The 26,737-nt window shown below is 41.1% G+C and overlaps 1 protein-coding gene across 1 annotated transcript; it reads right to left on the bottom strand.

The window, feature by feature from the left end:
- Positions 1-3,720: 3,720 nt before the first annotated feature.
- On the bottom strand, positions 3,721-25,268 carry PGK1 (phosphoglycerate kinase 1). The gene is made up of 11 exons (XM_047076263.1): positions 25,109-25,268; positions 19,486-19,536; positions 15,967-16,122; positions 15,713-15,857; positions 12,029-12,132; positions 10,838-10,957; positions 7,007-7,121; positions 6,578-6,757; positions 4,965-5,142; positions 4,585-4,683; positions 3,721-4,203 (listed from the first exon to the last, which is right to left on the bottom strand). The coding sequence occupies exons 1-11, from the start codon at positions 25,171-25,173 to the stop codon at positions 4,163-4,165; spliced, it is 1,254 nt and encodes a 417-aa protein (XP_046932219.1). The 5' UTR covers positions 25,174-25,268; the 3' UTR covers positions 3,721-4,162.
- Between the last annotated feature and the right edge of the window lie 1,469 nt (positions 25,269-26,737).

The raw sequence follows: 26,737 nt of genomic DNA, 5'->3' as shown, positions 1-26,737 counted from the left end.
AGAAGCAATTAAGATTTAATGGGTGACTTAATTATAAATCAGGGAATTGCTTGCTTTTATTTGGAATCAGCATGTGACTCATAGTGAAGCAAAACAAAAATGAATATGGGCTTAAGTCTGTTAAAAACATATCATGCTGTTGAGACTGCAGTTGGAGTGTTCATTCACTTGCTAGGTCAGCCAGGGGATGCATTGCTCTTTCAAATGCAGACTGCTTTATCTTGCAGATCTCCCTTCCCTATAATTGCATCCACCCAATATAGCTTCTAAAATGACTTAAGGCAGCTCTTGTCCTCCAGCTTCTAGGTGGAATTTTTTAAGAGTTACTGAAGGTAAATGTGGTGAGGACATTGTTGTCCCAAGTTCTTCCTTTCACAAGTGGGAAACAAGTGTTTTTGATCTGAGTATGAATATAGGAGTACAGCCAGTATGTGGGGAAAATAGAAAACATAATGCACACTGGTCCCAAGAAGTCCAGAGTGAAAGTACTCAAGAGTTAGGAAAGACAACACTAATCAGAACAGCACATTCAAAACAGTGTGTATAGTAGGCTACCATATATATTTTAATTTGTATGTATATACATACATAGGATATGCTTTTTATATACATTAAGTAGCTCTAGAATGAATGAAACCAGTCTGACGGTAGCTGTTTCTAAAGAGGGTAACTGGTAGTTGGGGGACTGAGGTAGGAAGGTGTCTTCTCATTGTATACCCCTTTTTGACTTTTGTATCATGTGCTAGAGGGAAGTTTTGGACATAAAGAAAACAAGGAAAGTAGGAAACACCGAGTTTAAGAGACTGAATTAGTTGATGACACAAAGATCATAATCTCTATACAGGCATATACATCTATCATATGGAGGTTAAAACTGAATTTGTGACACATGCTAAAACTTTGCAATATTTTATCAATAATTCATAATTCTGTATTAAATCAGGAAGCACATCCTTGTACTACTATTCTAGTTTATGTGCTCACAAGTTGTTACATATTACCTTTCTCAACTAGGTGGTGAATTTCTTCAAGACATAAATGCTATCTTATATTCCCTCCATTATGTCCTAAGCATATGGCAGGTACTCAAATATTTGGCTATTTGTGTTTCCCCATTCATTCTCTGGATTAATGAACAAATAAATGGAGAATGATCCTGGAAGCAGAGTCTAGTAGAAAGTACTTAAAAGGTACAATCCAGGTTGGTGGATGGATGAATTGACAGTTGTAGAATCTAAGTGCTAGGTTTACAGGTGTTTATACAATTCTTTTAATTCCTCTGTACATATGAAATAAAATGTTGCAATTCCTCTGTACATATGAAATAATAAAATGTTGCAGGAAGGTAATCAGTAGGGTGGGGGGAAGTCTAGCCCAGCTGTAACATTAATTTGCTGGATCTATGAATAGCACCTCTGGGTCACCTCTACAAAAAAATCAGCCTAGAATTACTGCTTCTCACACCAGGATATAGTGTACCATTAGAGGTATGCAGAAACATGGTGCATTTTAAAATTTACTACAACTATGGGGACAATATTAATTAAAATTCAAATGAATTTTTTAAAAATTCAAGCCTTCAAAATTGTTTTGTTTAAAAGCAACCACCAAAATTTTCTTTTGCTCTTCTCTCTAGAGTTAAATACTCCTAGGCTAGAAGCATCATTTCGGGCAGTAAGGCACAATGAAAAGGCAGCCTTTGGAGTCCAACAAACCTGAACTTGAATCCCTGCTGTTACATACTAGCTTTGTGATCCTGTCCAAGATCTTGTTTCTTAAGAAAGGTGAAATACACATCTAGTATGTAAAATGTAAAATGCCCTGCAGACTTTTGAAATCTCATGTTTACCTCTGCTCACTCCCAAAACTCCATTAAAATGACAGGAAAGAAAAAGGAAGGGAAAGTTACAAGGATAATACATGAATCAGAATGTCATTAGAATCACTTAGCCTTTTTGCTAAGATCAAGTGCAGAATGTCATTAGATTTTAAGCAATGACAATGAAGCAAAGCCTTAAAATCTGGGAAACTGATATGTACACTGATTCTACATATAGCCAAACAGGCAAGTATTAGGGGTTGAATAAAGACATTTTCAGACATAAAAGGTCTCAAAAACTCTGAGTCCCAGATACTCCTCAGGAAGCTAGTAGAGTTCTGTGTTTCACAAAAAGAGTCAAGCAAGAAAAAAGGGGGAAAAGGAATCCAGGAAAAGGGAGGCCCAACACAGGAGGTAAAAGGAATCCCCAACAGGGTTACCCCAAAGGGATTTCTTCTAGAAAAAGAAATCCCAGAGCAACAGCTATATAGCAAACCTAGAAGGCAGCCAGGGTAAACTGGAGTGAAAGCAGAAGACTCCAGGAGGAATATCGCTAATAAAAATGAAGACTTGTCTCACATGTTTGAATACACTGGGTATGAATCAGCGATAGGTACATAGAAAAAAAGTAAACTTTCAAAACTTATTAACCCCAAAGAAAATAAAAAGGTACATTATATAATCATACCGTATGACATAGCTCAGCTGTGAATACTATTTATAATCACAATGTAGACTACTGATGTAATCTAGGATTATAACAAAACTATACTGGGCAAATTAAGAAGGGAAGTATATGTGGAACAGAGGCTATAAGAATGCTAAATCTTCCCATGGCATGGCATTAATACATATCGTTTCGTAAAAATCAAGAGATTAATAATATTAAGTATGTTACAGAAACATGGAGGTAAGTACCAGAAAAAAAGCTAAGTGTTGAAAGCAGTCATCTCTGGGGGATGGAAATCACAAATGGGAGGAATGGGCTGAAGCCTATTTTGTTGTCATAAGCCTTGACGTTTTTAAATTATGGTCATGTGTAACAGATAAAAATAAAATCTAAAATAAAGCACCAGGGTGCCTGGGTGGCTCAGTCAGTTAGGTGTCTGACTCCTGATTTCAGCTCAGGTCATGATCTCACTGAGATCAAACCCCACATCAGGCTCTGCACTGGGCATGGAGCCTGCTTAAGATTCTCTCCCTCTCCCTTTGCCCCTCCCCTGCCCATTCACTGTCTTTAAAACACAAACCAAAAAATAAAAAATAAAAAAATAAATCACCTATCACATTATTATCTGCCATAAAGTAGGGATTCAATAAAATAAGTACACATTTATGGGGCACCTAGGTGGCTCACTCAGTTAAGCATCCAACTTTGGCTCAGGTCATGTATCTCACGGTTCATGAGTTTGAGACCCGCATCAGGCTCTCTGCTGTCAGCTCAGAGCCTGCTTCAGATCCTCTTTCCCCCTTTCACTCTTCCCTTCCCCGACTCTCCCAAAAATAAACATTTTTTAAAAGTACACATTTATCGGGGCGCCTGGGTGGCGCAGTCGGTTAAGCGTCCGACATCAGCCAGGTCACGATCTCGCGGTCTGTGAGTTTGAGCCCCGCGTCGGGCTCTGGGCTGATGGCTCGGAGCCTGGAGCCTGTTTCCGATTCTGTGTCTCCCTCTCTCTCTGCCCCTCCCCCGTTCATGCTGTGTCTCTCTCTGTCCCAAAAATAAATAAAAAACGTTGAAAAAAAAAATTAAAAAAAAAAAAAAGTACACATTTATCTAATCTCCCCTACCCCCCCACCACCACTGCTGCCCCGTCTCTTGCATTCACAATGTAGCTGATTTGATCTCTTCCCTCAAGATTCTGTTCTCAACCTAACAAAGTATGACAGGAAAAAAATAATCCCATTTCAATGGATACTTTTATTATTTATTGAATAGATCACCAACTTTGTCTCCCTACCTACCATTAGAATATCATCTTATTTCCGTTCTAAGTAGTGAAACAATGACAAAGCTAATCAGAATAAGCTACTTCAAAAAGAGAAGCTAACACAGCTCATTTTCTTTTAACAGGCAAAATATAAATATATGCAATCTAGAATGCACAATGGTTTAGTCACTAAGAAATTCAAATGGTATCTTGAAGAATGTAGGCAAATCCAGGGTGCAGTAAAGAAGAGCTGAGATGCCGTGCAACTGTTTTAAGGGTTCCTGGCGTTACATCTCTTGGCCACTAGCTGAATCTTGACATGGGGGAAGATTTTAGCTAATGCCAAGTAGAGATGCAACAAGTGCTAAGTTGACTTAGGGGCTGTGCACAGGAACCAAAAGGCAGGAAAGTACTAAACACTGCTGAGAGCATCCACCCCAGGAAGGATTTTACCTGTTTTTGAGAAAGCACACACACACAGACAGCATTACTATAGGACCATGAAGCCAGATATGCCTCCTATCTTCCCAACATGTCCCAATAACATGTCTGCTCTTCCTTAGGATAGATCTATGACCAAGAGTTGGTTAACTTTTACATTTTGGATCCCAGGTCTACTAGAGTGTAACCTTTCTGGAATAAGTCTTCCTCTCTGCCCCTCCCAACCCAAAATGGATGGTAGGAGCCTTATTTGAAGTTCCTCCATTTGTACTGTCCAGCTAATAATGAACAGTAATGACAACACTACCTACTAGCTCCACTCCATTTTACCCACTTCTCACCACATAACCCCCCACCTTCCCCCAAACAAGCCTAGGAACAGAAGAATCTCACCTTCCAGGAGCTCTAAACTGGCACCACCCCCAGTGCTCACATGGCTGACTTTATCCTCTGTGTTCCATTTGGCACAGCAAGTGGCAGTGTCTCCACCACCTGTTGAATGAAAGCCAAGTTAAAAGGAAAGAAAAGAAAAAAAATAAAAAGTATTGGCACCAAACTATAAGGCAGTATGCTCGTAAGCCCAAAAGGTAGCTGACGAACCCCCAACTCCATCTCATTAAGATGTTCTTCCATGGATTATACACACCCGTTCAGCTCTCAAGATTCAACTGGCAGCAAGAAGCTCACTAAAACTTAATCATTTCCCTTCTACTTCCTGCTGATCAGAATTCAGTCAGATCACACTGGCATTAACTTTGTAGAGGATCCTGTACCTATGATGGTGATGCAGCCCCTGGAAGTGGCTTTCACCACCTCATCCATGAGGGCTTTGGTTCCTTGGGCAAAAGCTTCCCATTCAAATACGCCCACAGGGCCATTCCACACAATCTGCTTAGCCCGAGCGACTGCCTCAGCATACTTCTTGCTGCTCTCAGGACCACAATCCAAGCCCTAGGAGGCAGAATTAAAGATGAGTTACCAAGAAAAGCTACTTACAGAAGTAAATACCACCTCCACCAAGACCTGAACTCAAGGCAGAACACTAGAGTTTCTTGTAGAACCAAAAGATACCCTTCAGTCTTTAAAATGATAAACCTGCTCATGCCCTTTATGGAAGATCAAATGGAAGGGAAAACCTCAGGTTATTTGATTTAAAAAAAAAAAACATTCTTAACCACACTATTTATGACTATGAAGAACTAAATCAGTAGTTTTCAACCAGGGTCAATTCTGCCCATCCCCAGGGGCCATGTAGCAATGTATGAAGACATTTGGTTGTCACAACTTGGGAAGAAGGGGGAGATTCTACTGACATCTAGCGAGTAAAAGTCAGGGATGCTGCTCAACATCCTGCAATGTGCAGGACAGCTCCCACAACGAAAACTACCTGAGATGTCAATAGTGCCAAGGTTGAGAAATACTGATCTAGATTCAATGGTTCTCAAACTTTGGCATTGGAATCACAAGGAGGGCTTGTTCCAGCAAAAATTGCTGGGCCCAACTCCCAGAATTTCTGATTCAGTAAATCGGGGGTAGGGCTCTGAAACTTGCATTTTTTTTTTAACAAGTTCCAAAATGTTGCTGATGCTGCTATTCTTGGAACCACACTTTGAGAAACAATGAAATAAATAATATCCACATGCTTAACAAAAGGAAAATGAGTAAGCAAACTAGTATGTCAACATATGATTTTATACAGCTATTAAAATGATAATATGTGGAGGAGTGCCTGGGTGGCTCAGTTGGTTGAGCATCCAACTCTTGATTTTGGCTCAGCAGTTATAATCCCCGGGTTATGGGATCAAGCCCCAAGTCCAGCCATGGGCTAAGTGTGGAGCCTGCTTAAGATTCTCTTTTTTTCTCCCTCTGCCCCTCTCCCCTGTTCACACTCTCTCTAAAAAATGATATGTACAGAACACTACAATCAACTATTTAGTCTTTAATGTACACACACCTTTTTTCCTCTTTATAATCAGTATAATTCTATCTTAATGTTTTCATATAAGATTTTTATATAGGTTTCTAGGTAACAACATAATCCAGAACAGTCCAAATCATGATAGTACATAGCACCATCCCCAGCACATAGTCAAGTACTTAATAAACCTTAAATAAACGAGGAAACACAACATGGTTTTGCCCCCACATTACTGATGAAGACAGCAGCAATCATACCATTGCTTTTTCCCCCATGGATTCTCTCTTGAGGAGGGTCTCACTGCTACACTTGGAGCCCTCTCTGACAGAGATTTCCTGTAGAGCTTCTTTTAAAATGTTTGCTAGTTGGTTGAATGAATGAGTGAAGTGAGTGAATGTATGAATGAATGAATGAATGAAATCAAAATGTTTTTGTTCACTCATATTACCAACCACCCAAGTGACTCACCATCCAGCCAGCAGGTATGCCAGAGGCCACAGTGGCTTGCCCAGTCTTGGCATTCTCATCAAACTTTTCAGCAGTGACAAAGTCAACAGGCAAAGTAATTTTCACACCATTCTTCTCAGCTTTGGACATCAGATCTTTGACGATCTTGGCTCCCTCTTCATCAAACAGAGAAGTGCCAATCTATACACAGGAGCCAAGATGAAGATCAGCCTCTATACTAAGAACATGATTACCTCACAAAGCATAGGAATAAGATACAATACAATATAAAGAAACAATTCCAGGACAAAAGAAAAACAACTTTCAAAATAAATAAAAATGGAAGTTTTGTTAGGGCTCATGTCAGAAGCTGGTTTGCTTTTTAAATTTACATAACCTGCTATTTCTCATGGAGAGCGATTTCACATCCACTTAGCATTGGTTTCCTACCTCCATGTTGTTGAGCACCTTAAGGAAGGTAAAAGCCATTCCACCACCAATAATCATCTCATTGACTTTGTCCAGCATATTATTGATCAGCTGGATCTTGTCTGCAACTTTAGCTCTAGAAGGGAAAGCAAGAACATCACCAAAAGAACAGATGGACTAAGGAAGTGATATTAAATAGTGCCTGAGTTTTTATACCAAGGCATAGGAACAAGGAAATGTCCTCCAAGTGACAAAATTATTGGCTAACTACTCTGGAAAATAGTATGGAGGTTCCTCAAAAAGTTAAAAATAGAACTACCCTACAACCCAGCAGCAATTGCACTACTAGGTATTTACCCAAAGAATACAAAAGTACTAATTTGAAGGGATCCATTCACCCCGATGTTTATAGCAGCATTATCAACAATAGCCAAATTAGGGAAAGAGCCCAACGTCCACGGACTGATGAATGGATAAAGATGTGGTATATACATACAATGGAATATTACTCAGCCATAAAAAAATGAAATCTTGCCATTTGTAATGATGTAGATGGAACTAGAAAGTATCATGCTAAGCAAAATAAGTAAGTCAGAGAAAGACAAATACCATACGGTTTCACTCGTGTGGAATTTAAGAAACAAAACAGATGAATATGGGGGAAGAAAAAAGAGAGGCAAACCAAAAAACAGACTCTTAACTATAGAGAAGAAACTGAGGGTTGCTGGAGGGAGGAGGTATGTGGGGAGAATGGGTTATATGGGTGATGGGTATTAAGGAGGGCACTTGTGAGGAGCTCTAGGTGTTCTATATAAGTGATGAATCACTAAATTCTACACTTGAAACTAGTATTACAGTGTATGTTAACTAACTGGAATTTAAATAAAAACTTGGAAGAAAAAGAGTATTGGCTAACTTTGCCCTATGTTTCTTCAACCCAAAAGGCCAATCTATTTCTAAGAAAACTTCTACAACATAAAGGACTTAGTATACCTACTATTGGGGCGCCTGGGTAGCTCAGTCGGTTGAGCATCTGACAGTTGAGTTTGGCTCAGTTCATGATCTCAGTCTTGGGATCGAGCCCCAAATCAGGCTTTATGCTGGGCCTGGGTATGAACCCTGCTTAAGCTTCTCTATCCCTCTGCCCCTCCCCCATTCACACTCTGGCAGAACGAAAAGAGAAAAGAAAAAAGAAAAGAAAAGAAGAGAAGAGAAGAGAAGAGAAGAGAAGAGAAGAGAAGAGAAAAGGAAAAGAAAAGAAAAGAAAAGGAAAGGAAAAGAAAAGAAAAGAAAAGAAAAAAGAAAAAGACCTACTGTCTAAAGAAACCATGAGACCCAAACAGGTCTAGTTTGCCTTCTCCCCACAAAAACCAGAAGTCAAGACAGCTAATTATACTTCAGCAAGACTGCTAACTGTGGGATCCCTGAGCCCACTCAAAACTGTCCCAACCCTACAGAAGGGATCAGATCATATACCAAACAACTATATACCAAGCAAAAACAGGTATCCACACTCTTAGATCTATGTTCAGTTGCTGGGACATGTGGTTTATGGCATTTATGATTCCACTGGACCACTTAACACATCTATCAAGCACCTTCTCTGTGCCAAACAGTGTTCTAGGTCTTTGAGAAATCAGTGGGCAAAAACCAAAGAGCTCTACACCTTCAGAGCTTCTAGTATAAGTAAATAAGACAATAAATACAGACAAACCTTTCAGCTCCCTGAGAGAGAAAAAAAACCTAAACATAAACACTCCTATATATATAAATTCCATTGAAACAAACAAGAGATCCCCTTGGGCCTGTTTCCCTCTTCATTCAATAAACAAGATGATGTCTACCCTGTGAAAGGCCCTATGCTACAATTTGTGAGAGGGAGGTTCAAAACAACAGTGACATGGGGTACTGAATGGCAAGAGACTGTTTATCTCCCTTGTAAAGATTGGTCACCACCAAGGGTTAAACATGGATTAACTACTATCCCCACACACAGAGCAAGAGCACAAGAGAGAGAAAATAAATAAGAGGGAGAAAAGGAAAGAGATTCAATCTCTTCTGAAGAATGTGGGATGGATAATGCTACAGCTCAAGTGCCCAGCTTCTTCAACAAATCAATGGAATGAAAACAATAAGGAAAAGGATACTACTACAGAATAAAATATGCCTAACAACCAAACTCAAGGCATGGACTTCATCTGGATCCTTATTCAACCAAACCAACTGTAAAAAGATAATTTTTGAGATGACAAAGAACTTCTGAATACAAACTTGATATTAGATGACAGTAAGAAAACTGTTAAATTGTATTAAGTATAACATGGTGGTTACTGAAAAAGAAATCTCCTGATCAGTTATGAGATACATACTGAGCTATTAAGTGAAATTATATGTCTAAGATTTGCGTGAAAATGCTGTACTCCTGACAAAAATGTCAGTAATTGTTGAAGCAAGGTATTAGGTACCTGAGGGCTGATTATACTGTTCTCTCAACTTCTGTACATGTTTGGTGCTTCCACAATGTTTTTTAAATAAAATGTAAAATTTCCCCCAAACTGCGAATGGTCTAAGACTATACTGGAAGAAAGGTGGCAAAAAAAGACCCTCCACATCAACTTTCCCCAAAACAGCGATTTCAGGGTCAGCCTAAAACCTAGTCATAACAACTAGGTGGCACTCATTCCCATATTACAGGACTACAGAAGGATGAAGAAAAGCAGCTCAAATCCTAATCTCTAGAGCAGCAAAGATAAGAGTGTGACCTTTATAACTCAGTGCACAAGAGGGGCAATACTTCTAGGACACAGATGACAACCTGTACCCACCTGAATTATTTTTAGGACCCTGAAACTGGGCTCATGAAGCCTGAAGAGCAACTATGCTACCTGAAATTGACACCGAACTCCAGAGTCAGCTTTCATAGGAAAATGCTGAGTGTGTTCAATCCCATGGAAAAAAGAAAACATGCTCACAGAAGGGTCAGTGGCATCCAGCCATAACAAGGGTGCTACCTAGATAGCCATGCCAAGTGACAGGAAGTTATCTTATCCAAGCAGTATACTAGGTCCCTGTGCCCACTCTATCACCTAAAATCTATCTTCCTAGCCTCCTTAACCTTTGCAATTCTGAAATTTCTACTTCTAACTAAGCCATTAGAATATCATTATCTACGTGGTACCTTTCCCCACAGGGGAAAATATGAAAAGGTATATAATTAGGGGAAATGAGTTCCAAAGGATAAATTAAATACATATGAGGAGATTTTCATGGTTATTCTTGCCATACTATATGTATGTGAAAGGCTCAAAGGCTTCAAAAATAGTAAGATGAGCAACTATGGTAAATTTTTCCCATTCTTCCCTCCAAAACCACTTGTTCTCCTTCTGGGCCCTGTTTTGTCCCAGGAGGCTGACCTGCATGGACTGCATCAAGGGGCTCTCTGGCTTCCAGTTGGATTGCAGCCAACTGGAAGTGGGAGAGGAAACATCAGAAGACTGAAGGGAGATGAGAGTATTTATTTCCCTGGCTATCCCAATGTCCCCTGACCAAGGCTACAGTTTCCATCAGAGGGCCCTCTCTACACAACTACCCTCTCTGGATTCTGATAACCACTTCTCTTTGTCCCTTCAGGCCTAGGGACTGTGATGGCTGTTTCTAGCCCCAGATTACTATACTGTCCTTTTGGGGTTTCCCTGAACCCTACCTATACCGTGGTAGATAGATAGAACCTTTATTAAATTCTCCTCAGTTACCCACTTTGATTGTGCTTTCTGACAAAAAACCACCCAAGTCATGGCCTACTATCAGGCAAATATACTATTTAAAACATGATCTCAGAAAGGTTCTTGATACCCGCCCAGAATGGCCAGGAAGGGTCGCTCTGGGCTCTCCAAGGCCTTGGCAAAGTAGTTCAGCTCCTTCTTCATCAAGAAACCTCCAGCCTTCTGTGGCAGATTGACTCCCACCATGGAGCTAGAAAAGAACAGACATATTTAAATTTTGGTCAATCCCTTACCAATTCTCCCAATTCTAGAGGCCATCTCCTTATCGTTGAAATACATTCACAGTTTTCAACCTTAAACTGCAATAAAAACACATAAGGTTTTTGATTAATAGAGCAGCGCCAAAGGGAGCAAGTAAAAAGCAATGACCTTAAGTAGAATTTAAGATACCCAATTAATAGTCTTCAAGTCAAGGGTTTAACCATAATAAGCAAATCAGCCAATTGGTGACAACAGGAGAAAATTCTTCAATTGCTTCCTAATAACAGCATAAGACCCTGATCTCATAGGGGCACTTGGGTGGCTCAGTCGGTTAAGCGTTCAACTTCGGCTCAGCTCATGATCTCATAGTTCATGGGTTCAAGCCAGGCTCTGCGTTGACAGCTCAGAGCCTGGAGCCTGCTTCGGATTCTGTATCTCCCTCTCTCTCTCTCTGCCCCTCCCCCACTTGTGCTCACCCTCTCAAAAATAAATAAATAAACAACTTTAAAAGACTCTGATCTTACAATTTTAACACAGGGAGGACTCTACCTGAAATATCCTAAGAGCAACCTCTTCCTAAAGCTTGACAAAAAGCTCCATAATTCTCAACATGTTTCACTTTTATTTCCTCAATAAAATAAGAACCAAGGATATTCAACAAGGACCACAGTCTAGGGGCACCTGTGTAGCTCAGTCAGTTGGGTATCTGAATTCGGCTCAGGTCATGATCTCACAGTTTGTGAGTTCAAGCCCAGCTTCGGGCTCTGTGCTGCTAGTTCAGAGCCCAGAGCCTGTTTAAGATTCTGTGTCTCCGTCTCTCTCTGCCCGTCCCCTACTTGTGCTGTCTCTCTTTCTCTCTCTCTCAAAATTAAATAAACATTTAAAAATTTTTAAAAAAAGAACCACACTCTAATTGGAAGTTCCAATTAGAGACTGAAAGGATCATGTTCTATATAATACATCACTTACAGAAATCTCCAAAAACAACCCAGAACTTGGGCTATTCCAGTAAAGAGAAGATTACTGTTGCCAGTTCAACATCAAACAAGACTCTTAGTACCTGTGGGCTCTGTGAGCAGTGCCAAAAGCATCATTGACATAGACATCTCCTAGCTTGGAAAGTGAAGCTCGGAAGGCTTCTATTTTGGCTGGCTCAGCTTTAACCTGCAACAACAAAAATACAAAAACAAACAGAAAATGTTGATTGCTCCTAAGACAACTATAAAAGCATTTCATACCAAGAGTCCTTTTGAACATCTCTAAAGACCCAGAGTTGGTGGGACAGCAATTTTCACAACAAGCAATAGGATATATTTCTTTTTCCAAATACTCCAGGTCTTTTGGTCACTTCTACATTCTGCTCTCCATCATCTTGCCTCAAATTGAAAACTTAAGATTCCTGAACCATGGCTTAACTTCTAGTCACACAAAGCTAATCACATCCCACTGACCTAGGACAAGATTCTTATTATCTTTCCCTTTCCTTAGCTTGACTCATATCCTCATTTTAACATATCCTTGTAAAAGTCAGGATTATACTTGACTCAGGCTTCTAGATACCACGGCCTTTTTGCAAAGGGAGAGGCCCTCACACATATTCTTCATGAGCCTGGGACAGAGAAGGCAGGTGGACACATGGCAACAGAAAAGGACCTAAGAAATATTTTATATATATTAAAAGGCTGTATTTTATAGAATCTTCCCTAGAAGTTAGGCATCTAAGAAAACAAGAAATACACTTCTACCAAAAAGAGAAGCAAAATTAGAAGTAAAACATGGCTTTGAAATGTCACCTAGGCACCATGGGTGGCTCAGTGGTTAAGCATCTGACTTCAGCTCAGGTCACGATCTCATGATTTGTGAGTTAGAGCCCTGTATCAGGTGAGCCCTGCTTCTCTTTCTCTCTCTCTCTCCCTTCCTCCCTTCCTCTCCCTCTCTGCCCATCGCTCACTTACACCCTCTCTCTCTCTCAAAAAAAAAGTCTCACTTTTGAGAGAGACATTTTTAAGAGAAAGGGGAATCCAAGGATCCCCCCACCCAAAAAAAAGGGACATAAAGCAGGATGGAAGGATGGACAAAGATCTCCAGAAAGAGACGAAGAAAAATGCACGGGGGGACATGGCACTGAAGAATATACAGCACAGATGTTTATTTTAGTCACTGCCAATCCCACTCCCCTGTGTTTCAAAGTGAAGGAGGCTACACAAAGAACAGGGGCTTTCCTCTAATGACCCAAAGAATGCAGGGGCCCTAAATGCTAAAATTAAAGACTGCAGAACCCACATAATCTTTCTAGAATGGAATATCACCTGCCCTTGGTGACTGGAAGATTATTCGTGTAGTAATGAAAACACTGCCCAAATGGCAGGACACCTGGGTTCTAGGCCCAACTCTAACACTAATTCACTGTGAAAACCTTTGGCAAGTTGATCTCTGTCCCCGACATCTTCTCATCTATTAAAGACATGATAACCCCTTTAAGAACTGTTTAAGGAAATAGGGGGCAAATTGAAGCTCTTCATGAAAAAAGGCACTATAGAAATTAACAATATTCAGAACCCATTTCTCATTTTTTTTTAAATTTTTTTTTTAATGTTTATTTATTTTTGAGACAGAGAGAGACACAGCATGAACGGGGGAGGGGCAGGGAGAGAGGGAGACACAGAATCGGAAGCAGGCTCCAGGCTCTGAGCCATCACCCCAGAGCCCGACGCGGGGCTCGAACTCGCGGACCGCGAGATCGCGACCTGAGCTGAAGTCGGACGCTTAACCGACTGAGCCACCCAGGCGCCCCCCATTTCTCATTTTTGATCTGCCAATAAATAAAATGTTCCTAAAAGACCAATGTGGGTACACTGGAAGAAGGAAAACTCTTATGTCCCTGCTTTGTTGTTGTTTTTATCTATTTTCAACTTAATACTGGGTCTTGAAATTTCGAGCATCAAAGCCACTGGACACTTGACACTAATGTGTGTTTAAATGCAAAGTTAATTAACTAAAAATGTCATAGGCTAGCACAGTTAGTTCACCACTCCCTGAATAACAGGTTTTCCCTCTATTTGCTACCACCTCTAAGTCCTAGAGTCTGTGCAAGTGATTCTCACTCTAAAAGGGCACCAAATTTGAGGTCAGCATTTGACTCCTACTACTGTACCAAGACCATGCCAAAGGCAGGATAAGGCCTGAGTTGCTAAGAAAAGAAACTGCTTGAAAGCTGGTACTCCGATGACCTTAAGAAACACCAGAGGGGTGTCTGGGTGGCTCAGTCAGTTGAGCGTCCAACTTTGGCTCAGGTCATGATCTCACATTCATGAGTTCCAGCCCTGCATCAGATTCTGTGCAAACAGCTCAAAGCCTGGAGCCTGCTTTGGATTCTGTGTCTCCCTCTCTGTCCCTCCCCTGCTCGCACTCTGTCTCTCTCAAAAAATAAAAATAAATAAAATGTTAAAAAAAATTTAAAAAGAAACACCAGAAATACAACAGGAGATTGAGATACTAGCCTCAAAGAATCTTGTTCCCCAAGACACTAAACACCTTAAGAGTGGAAAGTTCTAAAGGATGACTTCAGCTTCTCTTCTACCAATAGGCAAATTCTAAATCATCCTCAAAGAGCCAGCTTATCATTTAATATTTGAATTATGGTTGTCAGGTCATAGTAATCTATCTTGTGGATTATCTACAGTTGCTCTTTTTTTGTTTGTTTGGGGTGGTTTTTAACTATGGTCGTTTTTGCACACAACACCAGAGTTGAGTAGCTCCAACAGGATCATATACAGTCATGACTGTACAGCTTACAAAGCCTTATCGTCTGGCCCTTTATAGAAAAAGTTTGCTGATCTAAAGGACTACGCTAAATATAAAGCCCAGCAACAGCACCACTGCCTCTAACTTTAGTAAAATGAGTGCCTTTCTGAGACTTAAATTTCTTTATGAAATGATGATAATACCTGTATACTTACTTATCTTAAAGAGAATTTAAAAAAATGGTTTACACTGCATAAAAAAAAATGCCTTAAATCCAAGGCACTGTCATCATGAACATCATTTACCCAATTACAACAAATTTTCCCAAATAGTCCCTTTCCACTTGACTTAGGAAAGTACTTTTTCTGCTCACACAATTTATAAGAAAATCCCAATTATATCACATTTAATTTATGGTTTTAAGAGTACCAAGCTCAACCATTAAGTTAATTCCCCTTCTAAATAAGAATATTCATTGTCCTTCCATAACACATTAGGGCCCATTGCTTAAAAAAAACTGTCCCAGTCTTAAAAGAATCTAATACTGGCTCTGTTGGAGGAACACCTGGTAGAGCATGGACACCCACCCCCCCCCCTCAACTGCCTGTGAATGTCTGCTCTCAGCACTTGGGAATCATAGCCCAAGTAGGATTATCACATAATGTCAGATTTCTCATGTCATAATAGGCCAAGTGGGTACCAAAGGAACAATTGCAAAAGCATGTCCACTGAATACTCATACCCAAGTATAGCCGATATTCTATTCCTTGACGTAGGTGGTGGTTACACAGGCATGTGTACTCTGTGGTAATTCATCAAGCTATGCATTTATGTGTGTGTATATATGTGTATATATACATACATATACATATATAGGTGTGTGTTAAACTTCAATAAAAAGGTGTGTAAGGAAAAAATAAACATGAACTACCTCTATTCTTCAGTCTTCTACAGACTCAGCCCTCCTCACCCCCAGTAATGTCAAAGTCCCAGGTCCTACCTTATTCCCAGAAGCATCTTTTCCCTTCCCTTCTTCTTCCACATGAAAGCGAAGGTTCTCCAACAGGATGACAGACCCAGCAGCTGGGTCAGCACAAGCTTTCTCCACTTCTGGGCCCACACAGTCCTTTAAGAATAAAACATCCCTGGGGAGAGCACAAGATGGAGACACTTGAGCAGTCTGAAAGAAAGAGGAACAACATGCTTCACAACATCTCCTGTCAGAGTCCACCAGCTCCAGACCCTGGCACTTACTTGCCAAGCAGAGATTTGAGTTCTACCGCAACTGGCTCCAAAGAGTACTTGTCAGGCATGGGGACACCATCAGGCCGGCCCAGATGGCTCATAAGAACAACTGACTTAGCTCCATTGTCCAAGCAGAATTTGATGCTTGGGATGGCAGCCTTGATTCTGTAACCAAAAAGAGACAGGCAGTAGAGCAAGGTTACTCCTATGAATTAGTGGGAACTATTTTATTTATGGTCTCATAAAATATAAAGCCCTTTTCCTTCTCTTAAATGCCTTCAAATCTGTTGGCAACTCAGTGATGGTCCTCATGTTCATGTTCAGGGAAAGAAATCAATTATGATGCTAACCTTCCACCTAGGATTGTTCCATCTGATCCTGTTTTGCCCCTTAGGCAGAAAAGATTTAATATAGCAGGCTTGAGGCTGCTATCTTTAGAAAGACTTGCTTGTAAAGTTGGCCCCTGGCCAGTGTCTGAGAACCTGGCTTGCAAAGTGGTCCCTTGGTTCTCTGACATGGGCTGTTCACTGCTCCTAGAGTGTACAAACTAGGTGATTTATGCTGAACACCTGCTTTCCTCTAAGAGTCTGGAAAATTGTTGGTTGTTAGGCAGTGGGCACTCATATGACCAGCTCCCAATAAAAATCTTGGGGGCTGAGTCTCTAATGGGCTTTTCTGGGCAGAAACAACACATACAACTACTGCATTTTCCACTGCTGGAGGGAAAGAGCACTGGAAGCCCCTGCATGGATTTCTCCAGATTTTATCTGTCTTTTCCCCTTGCTGATCTTGTCATGCATCCTTTCACTATAATAATAAACCTTACCAGTGAGAACTATATGCTAAACTTGTGAGTCCTTTTAGTGAATCACCAAATATGTGGGTGGTCTTAGGGACCCTGAAACATCCCTCTTATGTGACTGAGAAGACCCCTGAAACATCCCTCTTATGTGACTGAGAAGAAATCTAAAATTCCCAAATCTTGGGGCACCTGGGTGGCTCAGTCGGTTAAGTGTCTGACTTTGGCTCAGGTCATGATCTTGCAGTTTGGGAGTTCAAGCTTCGCATCAGACTCTGTGATGACAGCTGGGAGCCTGGAGCCTGCTTTGGATTCTGTGCTGTGTCTCCCTCTCTCTCTGCCCCTCCCCTGCTCACACTCTGTCTCTCTCTCTTTCAAAAATAAATAAACATTTTTTTTAATTAAAAAAAAACAAAAAAAATTAAATGCCCAAATCTTAGCACCATTAAAAGAAATTTGAGGAAAATTTAAAAATATGTAGTAACTTCTTGAGGGCACCTGTTGGGATCAGCACTGGGTGTTGTACAGAAACCAATTTGACAATAAATTTCATATTAATAAATAAATAAATAAATAAATAAATAACAATAAAAATAAAAATATGTACTAACTTCTTTGCACTCATTACAGATCCTAAGGCACTTTTTTTGTAGGAAAAAATACATTACATAGAACATAGTTTAAATAATGTATCACATTATCTATAGTTTAACCAAAAACTTATTAAACTCCCTTTAAACATGTCAAATTTTTTTTAAAGATTTAATACAAGCTTTACATTTTTGCCAGTCTTTCAGAAATTAAAATTGATAATGAATAAAATCATTCATTTATTCAACAAACATTTATTGAATTCTTCTTATACCAGTTACCTTTCCAGATTCTGAGAATACAACAGTGAATAAAAACAGTCTCTGCTCTCACTGAAGTGAAATTCTAATGGAGAGACAATAAATACATGTATATATATATAAAGTATATATGTATATACATGTATATACATAATTTATATATGTATATATTATATATATATGTGTGTGTATATATATAAATATGTGTATGTGTGTGCATGTGTGTGTATCAGGTGGTAATTAACGCTGTGTAAAAAATAAAGGTAGGGAGACAATGATTGGGGAATAGTGGTGGAGGGGATTTTAGATAGGGTGGCCAGGGAAAGTCTCTGATAAGGTGACATTGCAGCAGAGAATGGAATAAAAAGCCAAGTTATGCTTCTAAAATATATTATGCTATTTGACATATATAAAAACTCACTAATACCAAATAAAGAAGAAACCTTCATTAGGCACAAAGTTTGCCCAAAAAAACAAATTAATCTTCAAGGCTATCCCTTATTGGCAAGTTCTATTATTTCTAATGCTTCAGTTTGTGAACTCAATGCATTTTCTGAAAATGAAAAATGTACTCAGACATGTTTATCTGCCTTTTATTCATAAAATACCTTGATAAGCTTGTTTCCTATCTTTTCTGTGTGCTGCAGAAAATGAAACTCAAGAAAGGTCAGAGCTGCCTTGTATAAAACAAAGACCTTCCACTATGGCACAGCAGGGATGTATTGGTAGAACGCCAGACTCTACTCTGGGGCCAATATCTGAAAATGTTTTGGGTCTAGACCTGTACTGTCTAATAGGTAGCCATTAGCCTCATGTGCCTCTTAAATACTAGAGATGCGACTAGTCCAGATTGAGAAGTGCTATTAAAATACATGTTGCATCTTGGAGACTTACTACCAAAAATGTTCACTGTCCCTTTAATTTTTTATTGATTACATATTGAGATCATTATTTTTGACTTACTGGATTAAATAAAATGTTATTTAAAATTAAGTTCACCTGTTTCTTTTTACATTTTTAAGGGGGCAATTGGAAAACTTTATATCTGGCTCAGATTTCTATTAGACAACACTGCTCTAGATCATTGGAAAACACCTTTCCAGCTCAAACCCTTCATTTAAAATTAAAAATTACTTTAAAAAAAGGGGGGGGATGCCTGGGTGACTCAGTTGGTCAAACGTCCAACTCTTGATTTCTGCTCAGGTCATGATCTCACAGTTCGTGGGATGAAGCCCAGTGTTGGGCTCTGTGCTGTCAGCATGGAGCCTGCTTAGGATTCTCTCTCTCTCCCTCCCTCCCTCCCTCCCTCTCTCTCTCTCTGCCTCTCCTGCATTCACAAGGTCTCACTCTCCCTCAAAATAAATAAAAACATTAAGAGCAATACTATCATATAAAATTTCTGCTCCTGATTTTGGAGCCAGGATATTTAGAACAGCCTAAACTAACTGAAAATATTACTTCAGAAGTCTTTTCCTTTACATCAAAATTCTCAAAAACTGATTGTATCTGGGCCATGTGGAAAAATACACGTAAGCTTAAATATTACTAGTATTAAAAAATCATCTTGCACAGTTCTTTATTTTCCAAGGGAAGCCAAGTAACCTTCGACTTTTGTTATTTTTTAAAAATGCATAACCCCAAATCCTTCAAATTTTCAAAACATGGGAAGATTAAAAAAATCACTTTCTGAAGATGATTTATCCCAATTTTTACATTTTTATAATAAAACAGACCAGAGAGTGGGTTTGTGGAAAGCCAAGAATATATGGCTTAAGTTACCATAGTTCTACAATAAAAAAAGAAAACCATTTCATCTTATTTAGCCATGGACACACACATACATCTTAAACCAAGCTCAAGGTTTAGCAGAGACCTTACCTCTGGTTGTTTGTTATCTGGTTGTTCTTCATTGGAACATTGAAGTCCACTCTAAAAAAGAAACAAAATTTCAGGTTTAGAGCCATGATCCATTCGATTTGTTGTTCCCTCAAAGATTAGGAGAGGCACTTTTAGTGAACCAGTTAAATAAGGTGGGAGTTCAAAATCCACCTTCAAAATATTGTGCCATTAGAAGTCAAGACAGTGGTTAGCCATGGAGAGGAAGGTGGGAGTAGGGCCTGTGATAAGACACCAGAGGGTGCTTCTGGGGTTACAGTGTATTTCTTGACCAGGGTGATTAAACAAATGTGTTCGTTTTGTGATAAGCCTTTGAGCTTATGATTTGTGTCCTTTTAGGTATATATCTCATACTCTAAAAAAGGAATTTTTAAAAATAAAAATCAAACCTAACTGAAATCACAGGAACTAGCCCTGAAGTCCTGGGAAGCTAAAACCAGTTCCATCTAAAAAGATTTTTATGTGGACCTAGCATGATAGTAGCTAATAATAAATGGCAGCTGGATAGGTAAGGGGTAATTAAGGAATACATCTTGATTCTGATTCCTTTGGTATTATTTCTGGGTCCTAGTGAAGGTAACTAACATCACTAAAAAGAAAAAAGTAACTGGAAAAATAAAACACATCAATTGAGTATCATTCTTTTTGGAGAAAGCCTGGGGCCTTGTGACCAGAAAAAACTCAGTGTTGAAGACTGAGTTCACAGGATTCTTCAAGCGAAACACACAATAAAAATAAGATACCTTCTTTCAAAAAACCTGATAGGAGAGGGTGGAACATGTGACCCTGCCTACCTGACAAATAGGCAATTGGAAGAGAAGTGATCAAGATGGCACAAGCAAATAATTTCTCTCCTTTGTCACCCAACAGATTACTGCTTTACCATTCATTTTTTAAGAACCAATAATTCCTCCCCTCTTCTTCTGAACTCCTTGGAACGTCAGCCTAATTCAATCTGACTGAAAACAACTACATGGGATAGCTGATTGTAGGGTCTAAGTGTTGCCTGCAAAATCTTCCCTAAATTTCTTTCTCATCTACAGAGGAGGAATGATAGTATCTACCTCTTGGTTATTGTGAGAATTACATGAGTTAGTGATCTGTAAAGGGCTTAGAAGAGTACCCGGTACATGGTAAGTGCTATACAAATGGCAGCTATTATTATGTATGTTAATGTTTCTCCAACCATTACAAAAACAGCTAGCAGGTCACACACTGCAGGGAAGGTATGACCTAGTGGAGAAGACCGCTGCCATGCTTGAGGCCTGGCAGACAATTACAAAATCCTAGACCTATTAAGAAGACCACCAATTTCCTATATCCCCTAGAACAGTACTCCAATCTACATCATTGAAGAGCAGCCTTTCCAAAGGTGGGTTGAAGGAATAATTCTATGTTCAAACATTTTAATTAAAAGTCTTCAAAAATAAAAGCAGTATGCCTCTGCTCAGAAATACACTCTACTCAGTTTCGGGCTACTTGATTATGATTCCAAGCATCTTCTCTAAATATCCTGAACAAGGCCCCTGCCAGCCTTAAAGTACATTCCAAAGAAGACAGAGTATCCCATTGCCTGTGTCATTTTCCTTCTAACAGGCTCCCAGAAAGGCCTGTGGTCAAAAGCACTAATGGCAACAGGCTGAGCCCTAAGCCAACCTTTGCAGTGCTCCCTATTCCCTCCCTTACAGGGAGGAAATTCTTTGGGCAGAAAAACTCAAGAATCTGTGTCATCTATCCAAGCTGCCATGGCATACCTTACTGATGAGAACTGGACTTCTCCCTTCTCATTGCCTGTGGATTACCTCCTTTCATCATCTCCTAGAATCTCAACAACAGCTCTGCTTTTAGCTTCTTTCTGAGGACTCCACCACAGAAATTACTCTTGCCTACACATTCCACTTCTTCTATGTAAAATCGGCAGCCCTTCCATTTCCACTTCCCTGAAACACTCCTGAACTTAGCCTCAGGCGTGAACTCAGTTATCGCTACGCAGCTATCAGAATGGCTGAAATAAAAAACAGTAACACCAAATGCTGGTGAGGATGCAGAAAAACTTATCACTCATACACTGCTGATGGGAATGTACAATAGTGTGCTTGCTTTGGAAACCTTCCTGGGAACTCCTCAAAAGGTTAGGCATATGACCCAGTGATTCCACTCCTAGGTGTTTACCCAAGAGAAATGACAGCCTATGTCCACACCAAGCAAGACTTGTGCATGAATATTCAATGTTCACAGCAGCTTTATTTGTAATAGGCCCAAACCGAAAAAAAGCCAGATGTCCTTCAAGGGGTGAATGGCTAAACAAACTGTGCAACATCCATACCATAAAATACTACTCAGCAATATAAAGAATGAACGACTGATACATGCAACAACTTGGATAAATAGAGGGTATTAAGCTGAGTGAAAAAAAAAAAGCCAATACCAAAAGGTTATATACTGTGTGATTCCACTTATATAACATTTTTGAAATGATAAAATTTTAGGGACAGGGAACAGATCAGTAGTTACCAGGTGTTGGAATGGAGGGAGTGGGGGGAAGGTGCACGACTCTGAAGGGGTAGAATGAGGGAGGGCTTGGTGGTGATCAAACAAAACAGTTTTGTAATTTGACTGTGGTAGGAGTTACACACAACCTTTGTGTGATAACACAGCAAAGAACTATATACTTTATTCCAATGTCAACCTCCTACTTTTGATATTGTACCAGAATTTTGTAAGATGTATCCACTGGGGGAAATTGGGTGAACAAAGACTTCTCTGTACTATTTTTGCAACCTTCTGTGAATCTGTATGTATTTAAAAATAAAATGTCAAAAATACTGATTTAGAGTAAGATATCAAGTCTCTAACACCTGCAATTTCAGGGCTCCAGGCCCATTAAAAGCTCTCAAGAGTACCATGCCCACTCTTGCTTCACTGGAAATACCCTCTGACTGGAAAATTGGAGTATTATGAGCATCTTAAAGACTTTTTCTCTGCTCAGTTTTTCCTCTCCATTTCTTTTTCCACTACATCAAAGCTGTTGCTTAACAAGTTACAACAGGTTCAAGAAACAGGTTTAAAACAAAACAGGGGTGGAGGGAGCAGGTAAAATGGAAGTGCTTCACAAATCAGCAAAGGAGTAAGACTGGCAATCTTTGATAGGAAGAAAGGAAGTGACATTGCAAAAATAAGCAGGAAGTTTACTCAAAAGGCTATAGAGTCAACTGGAGACCAAAAAAATGGAGGTGGAACCTGATAATTACCCAGTCAGGTTTCTGGCTATCTGAAGTTCCCCAACAAATCAGTAAGTTTCCCTGGGCAATTCAAAGCAGGAGCCAGAAGACTCAGCAAACATGAGAGTTTTCTTTTGCAGGACAAAGAGAGGAGGCAAGGGAAGCCACACTCAGGAGGCCCCATTTCTGAATCACTGCCAGCAACCACCACATAAAGGCACTGAAACAAGAAGAAATTTGAGCTGACAAGGCATAGCTGGCCTAGGCTCTTCCAAAAAGTAGTCCTACAAAATGTGACTCCATTCAAAAGAGATACATTAATAGGGAACAAAGTAACTTCTTGTCCTCAGGCCAAATAATTAGAATTTATCCAGAGTACAGGGGGAAGAATATGGATTGCAACCTTCACAGACAGTCTTTAACCTGTCCTTGTTTACAATGGTGAGTATTCAGAGGATGTGGCTGGCAGCCAAAGAGACCCAAATTCTAGTCCTAGCTCTGCCACCAATTTGCTAGTTCAGTGACCTTGGACAGGTAATTTTCCATCAGCAAAACAGGACTAGCCAATCATTTCAAGGCTCAGGGTTAATCTGTGTTAAGTGAAACTTTGAGTCCTTGAACAGCAAGTTATTTCATGTTGGGTCCGGAGGGAGAAAAGATAAGCACCTCCTAAAGTCTCACTCTCCAACAGCCCAGTTAATTCCTCAAACCAGTTTCCCTGAGGAGAGAAAATAAAGCCCAAGACTGCAATTGCAGGAAGGTGACCAGCAAGCGTGACGCCCCACCCCTTGTCTTCCAGCTGGTGTATGTTATCTCGAAAGGTCAGCCTTGAGCCCAGTGGAGAGGCAATAATTAAAACCTAAGATCCGGTTGCATGCCAACATCCACTTGGCCAATTTTTATAGAATCTATCCCCTTTCCTTAAGATCATCAGAAGGGTAGAAAGGGCCCATTTTTAATACCAGGATGGCTTTGATTCCTACTTTGTCCAGAGTGCTAATGCCTAGATCATTTGGGAAAATGTGGATGCCAGGTGTTTTTCATGGCCCTAAGATATTGAGTTTTTCTATTTCCACAACAAGACAGAGAAGGCCACTTGCAAGCTAATAGTGGCCACAATGAAATTAGAGAAAAAGGGAGAGCTGCATCAACTTTTACGGTGCCCAGAGTTCTGAAATTCATAGTGCCCTCCTATATTTAAGCCTAGGGTAAAGGGAGATTCCCTACTGCCTAATGTGTCTGTTAATATCCAAAAGATGCCCTCACTTGAACCAGCCCAAATTGGGAAAGGGGCTGGATCACACCATTCACATGCCTGTCCATCAATCAACCACTTCCCAAAAAGGACGACTGCACAACGCTATCAATGCAAGCCCTGTGACTCCCAAAATGCACCATCCTTGGATCCTATCAAGGTATATCAACAGTCAAGTCCAGCAGTTACATACCTAACTGTCCTCCTGCACTTTGCTCCTGGCATGCAAATATACCGTAGGTTACAAAAAGGATAAACGCAAAAGTTCCATGCACCATACAATTTGGGCATACAAGGGAGAAGCCATGTTGGTTAAGTGACCAGGGTTCCACATGTGCAGAGTAAAAGACCCCTAAGTGCCTGGGTAGCCATCGTCACTTCTAATATCCTGTTTCTCTAACCAACTGTGAGGTGAGGTTGGAGAAAAAGAATGAGCAACCACACCCTGCTCTACCATCACCCAGCATGTGTCACAATTCTGATGTAAACCCCACGCATGGCCTGTAGTCCAACGGTGGCATGTAGAGACGCCTGTTACATAAGCTCTGTAGGGCCTCCTTCTGTGCACCCCACCCCACTCCACCCTCCCATCCCTAATGCTTTAGGGGGTGCTACTCCTGAACATCTAAATAACCTCTTCAGGGAAATTTTTCCTTTTGTGCAGTGACCTTTGGATTGTGGGCCTTTTCTTATTTATCTGGGATGGTCTAGGGCGGTGGGGGAAGGGAAACTAACCAAATGACCTTTCAAGGTCCCCTTCTTGGGGCCTAGGGATTTGCAGGCTAAGCATTACGTCTCACCTCGCCGGCTGGGAGCTGGAGGCGATGGAACCTCATCTCAGGAATAGGAAGGAGGGCAAAATGGGTCCCGGAATTGAGCCCTTCCTCGGCGGAGCCACCTCCAAAGGGCAAAAACGGCTCCCTTTCTCGGGTGGGGCAAGAGATTAGAAACCGTAAAAGTGGAGCAAAGCCTCAGCCACAATGGTGGGCAGCCTCACTATGCAGGGCTAGAACCCACGGGGCCGAGCCAAGGCTAAAGCAACTTTGGGCAGGCAAGGAAGCAAGTTGGCTGTGGCCAGAGACGCGGCAGCAGAGCCCTTGAGGGAGCATGAGCAGATGTGCAGAATTACCTCATGATGACCCGCTTCGCCTTCACGTTCAGCTTGTCCAGAGTCAGCTTATTAGAAAGCGACATCCCGGCAATTCAACGGCAGCAAGGCTGAAGGCTTAAACAGCGGAGAAGAAAGCGGCCGACGTACGTTCTAGTAGCGTGCGGAATGCAGAGAGCGGCTCAGGCCACACCGCCCCGCCTACCAGCCCTCCCTTTCCCCTCCCGCGCGCTGCGCATAGCAGCTACTATTGGCCGAGGCTAGAAGGCGCCGACGCCCTGCCATTGCTCTGAGGCGCTGTCCGTCTGCGAGGACACTGGTGGGACGTGCGGTTTTAATTTGTCACGTCCAGCACGCAGCAGGCCGCTGGAGGCCTTTGTGATTTGAGGGCGGGAGCAGGAGGCGGTGCCGCGCGGTCGGCAGCGGGAGGAAAGGGTAGTGTGTGGTGCTCTAGGCGGACGTGGCGAAAGTAACAGGCTCAAGGCCTCCGCCCGGGCCCTGCAGCTGCCCCACCCGGAGCAACTGCAGCGCCCAGCAAACCCCAGACAGCCCGGGGAAAAGCGCCGCCCCCCACCCCACAGAATTCTTGGCAGCCCTACCAGGTTAGATGCAAAGGGCACTTCCTTTTGGAAAACTAATCTGGTTTCCTGGCTGCCTAAAACGGAATTCTAAGTAAGGCTGCTGATTGACCTTAATAATTGAGACCTCTCAGAATTCGGGAATGGCCTAGGTCCCCCGAGCTTCCTTTTTTTTATAATTAAAAATGCAATGTCTTTGTTCCGGTTTTGACACAATTAATGCTAATGGCAAATAGCATTTTTCATATATTAACTAATAATGGTCACAAAACTCGGAAGTAGGTATTGCCTTCCTCATTTTACAGATGAAGTAAATGATGCAGAAGGAGGTTTAGTAACTTTCCTAGGGTTTCAGATCTTGCAAGTAGTGGATTCAAACCTAGGCAGTCCAGACGTAGAGTCCATATATCTGAATAGGGAGAGGGTTAACATTAGGCAGGGAGAGATGAAGGACCTTCAGGGAGGTAGGAAGCAGCACAAGTGGGAGGCTGAAGCAGCAGCAGCAGAGAATGGTTTAAAAAAAAAGGGGGTAAGATGAATGTATTCGGGACCTGCCTGGGCTAAATGCTATGCGTGGAGTCTGACAAACTTCATGGTAAGGTCCCGATTAAAAAGGCAGGGGCGGGGCGCCTGGGTGGCGCAGTCGGTTAAGCGTCCGACTTCAGCCGGGTCACGATCACTCAGTCCGTGAGTTCGAGCCCCGCGTCGGGCTCTGGGCTGATGGCTCAGAGCCTGGAGCCTGTTTCCCATTCTGTGTCTCCCTCTCTCTCTGCCCCTCCCCCGTTCATGCTCTGTCTCTCTCTGTCCCAAAAATAAATAAACGTTGAAAAAAAAATTTTAATTATTAAAAAAAAAAAAAGATGATAAAAAAAGGCAGGGGCAAAAATCTTCAGCGGCTACCCAATTGTGACCCCTCTCACCCTGGAGAGCTTTATACTTTCCCTCAGTAAACCTTATCGTTTTGCTCACTGTTGTTCTGGAGATTCATTCTTCGACTCCGTGAGACAAGGACTAGCGTCTCTCCCACCCTCCTGTAACATAATGATACTGTAATACAGACACTATTGCTAGG

Source organism: Lynx rufus, unplaced genomic scaffold, assembly GCF_022079265.1.
Source record: "Lynx rufus isolate CCGP_SWC_20201006 ecotype Redwood Valley unplaced genomic scaffold, mLynRuf1.p SCAF_14, whole genome shotgun sequence".
Classification (NCBI taxonomy): Eukaryota; Metazoa; Chordata; class Mammalia; order Carnivora; family Felidae; genus Lynx; species Lynx rufus.
The sequence above is the reverse complement of the archived record's forward strand: the minus strand, read 5'-3'. Positions and strand labels throughout refer to the sequence as shown.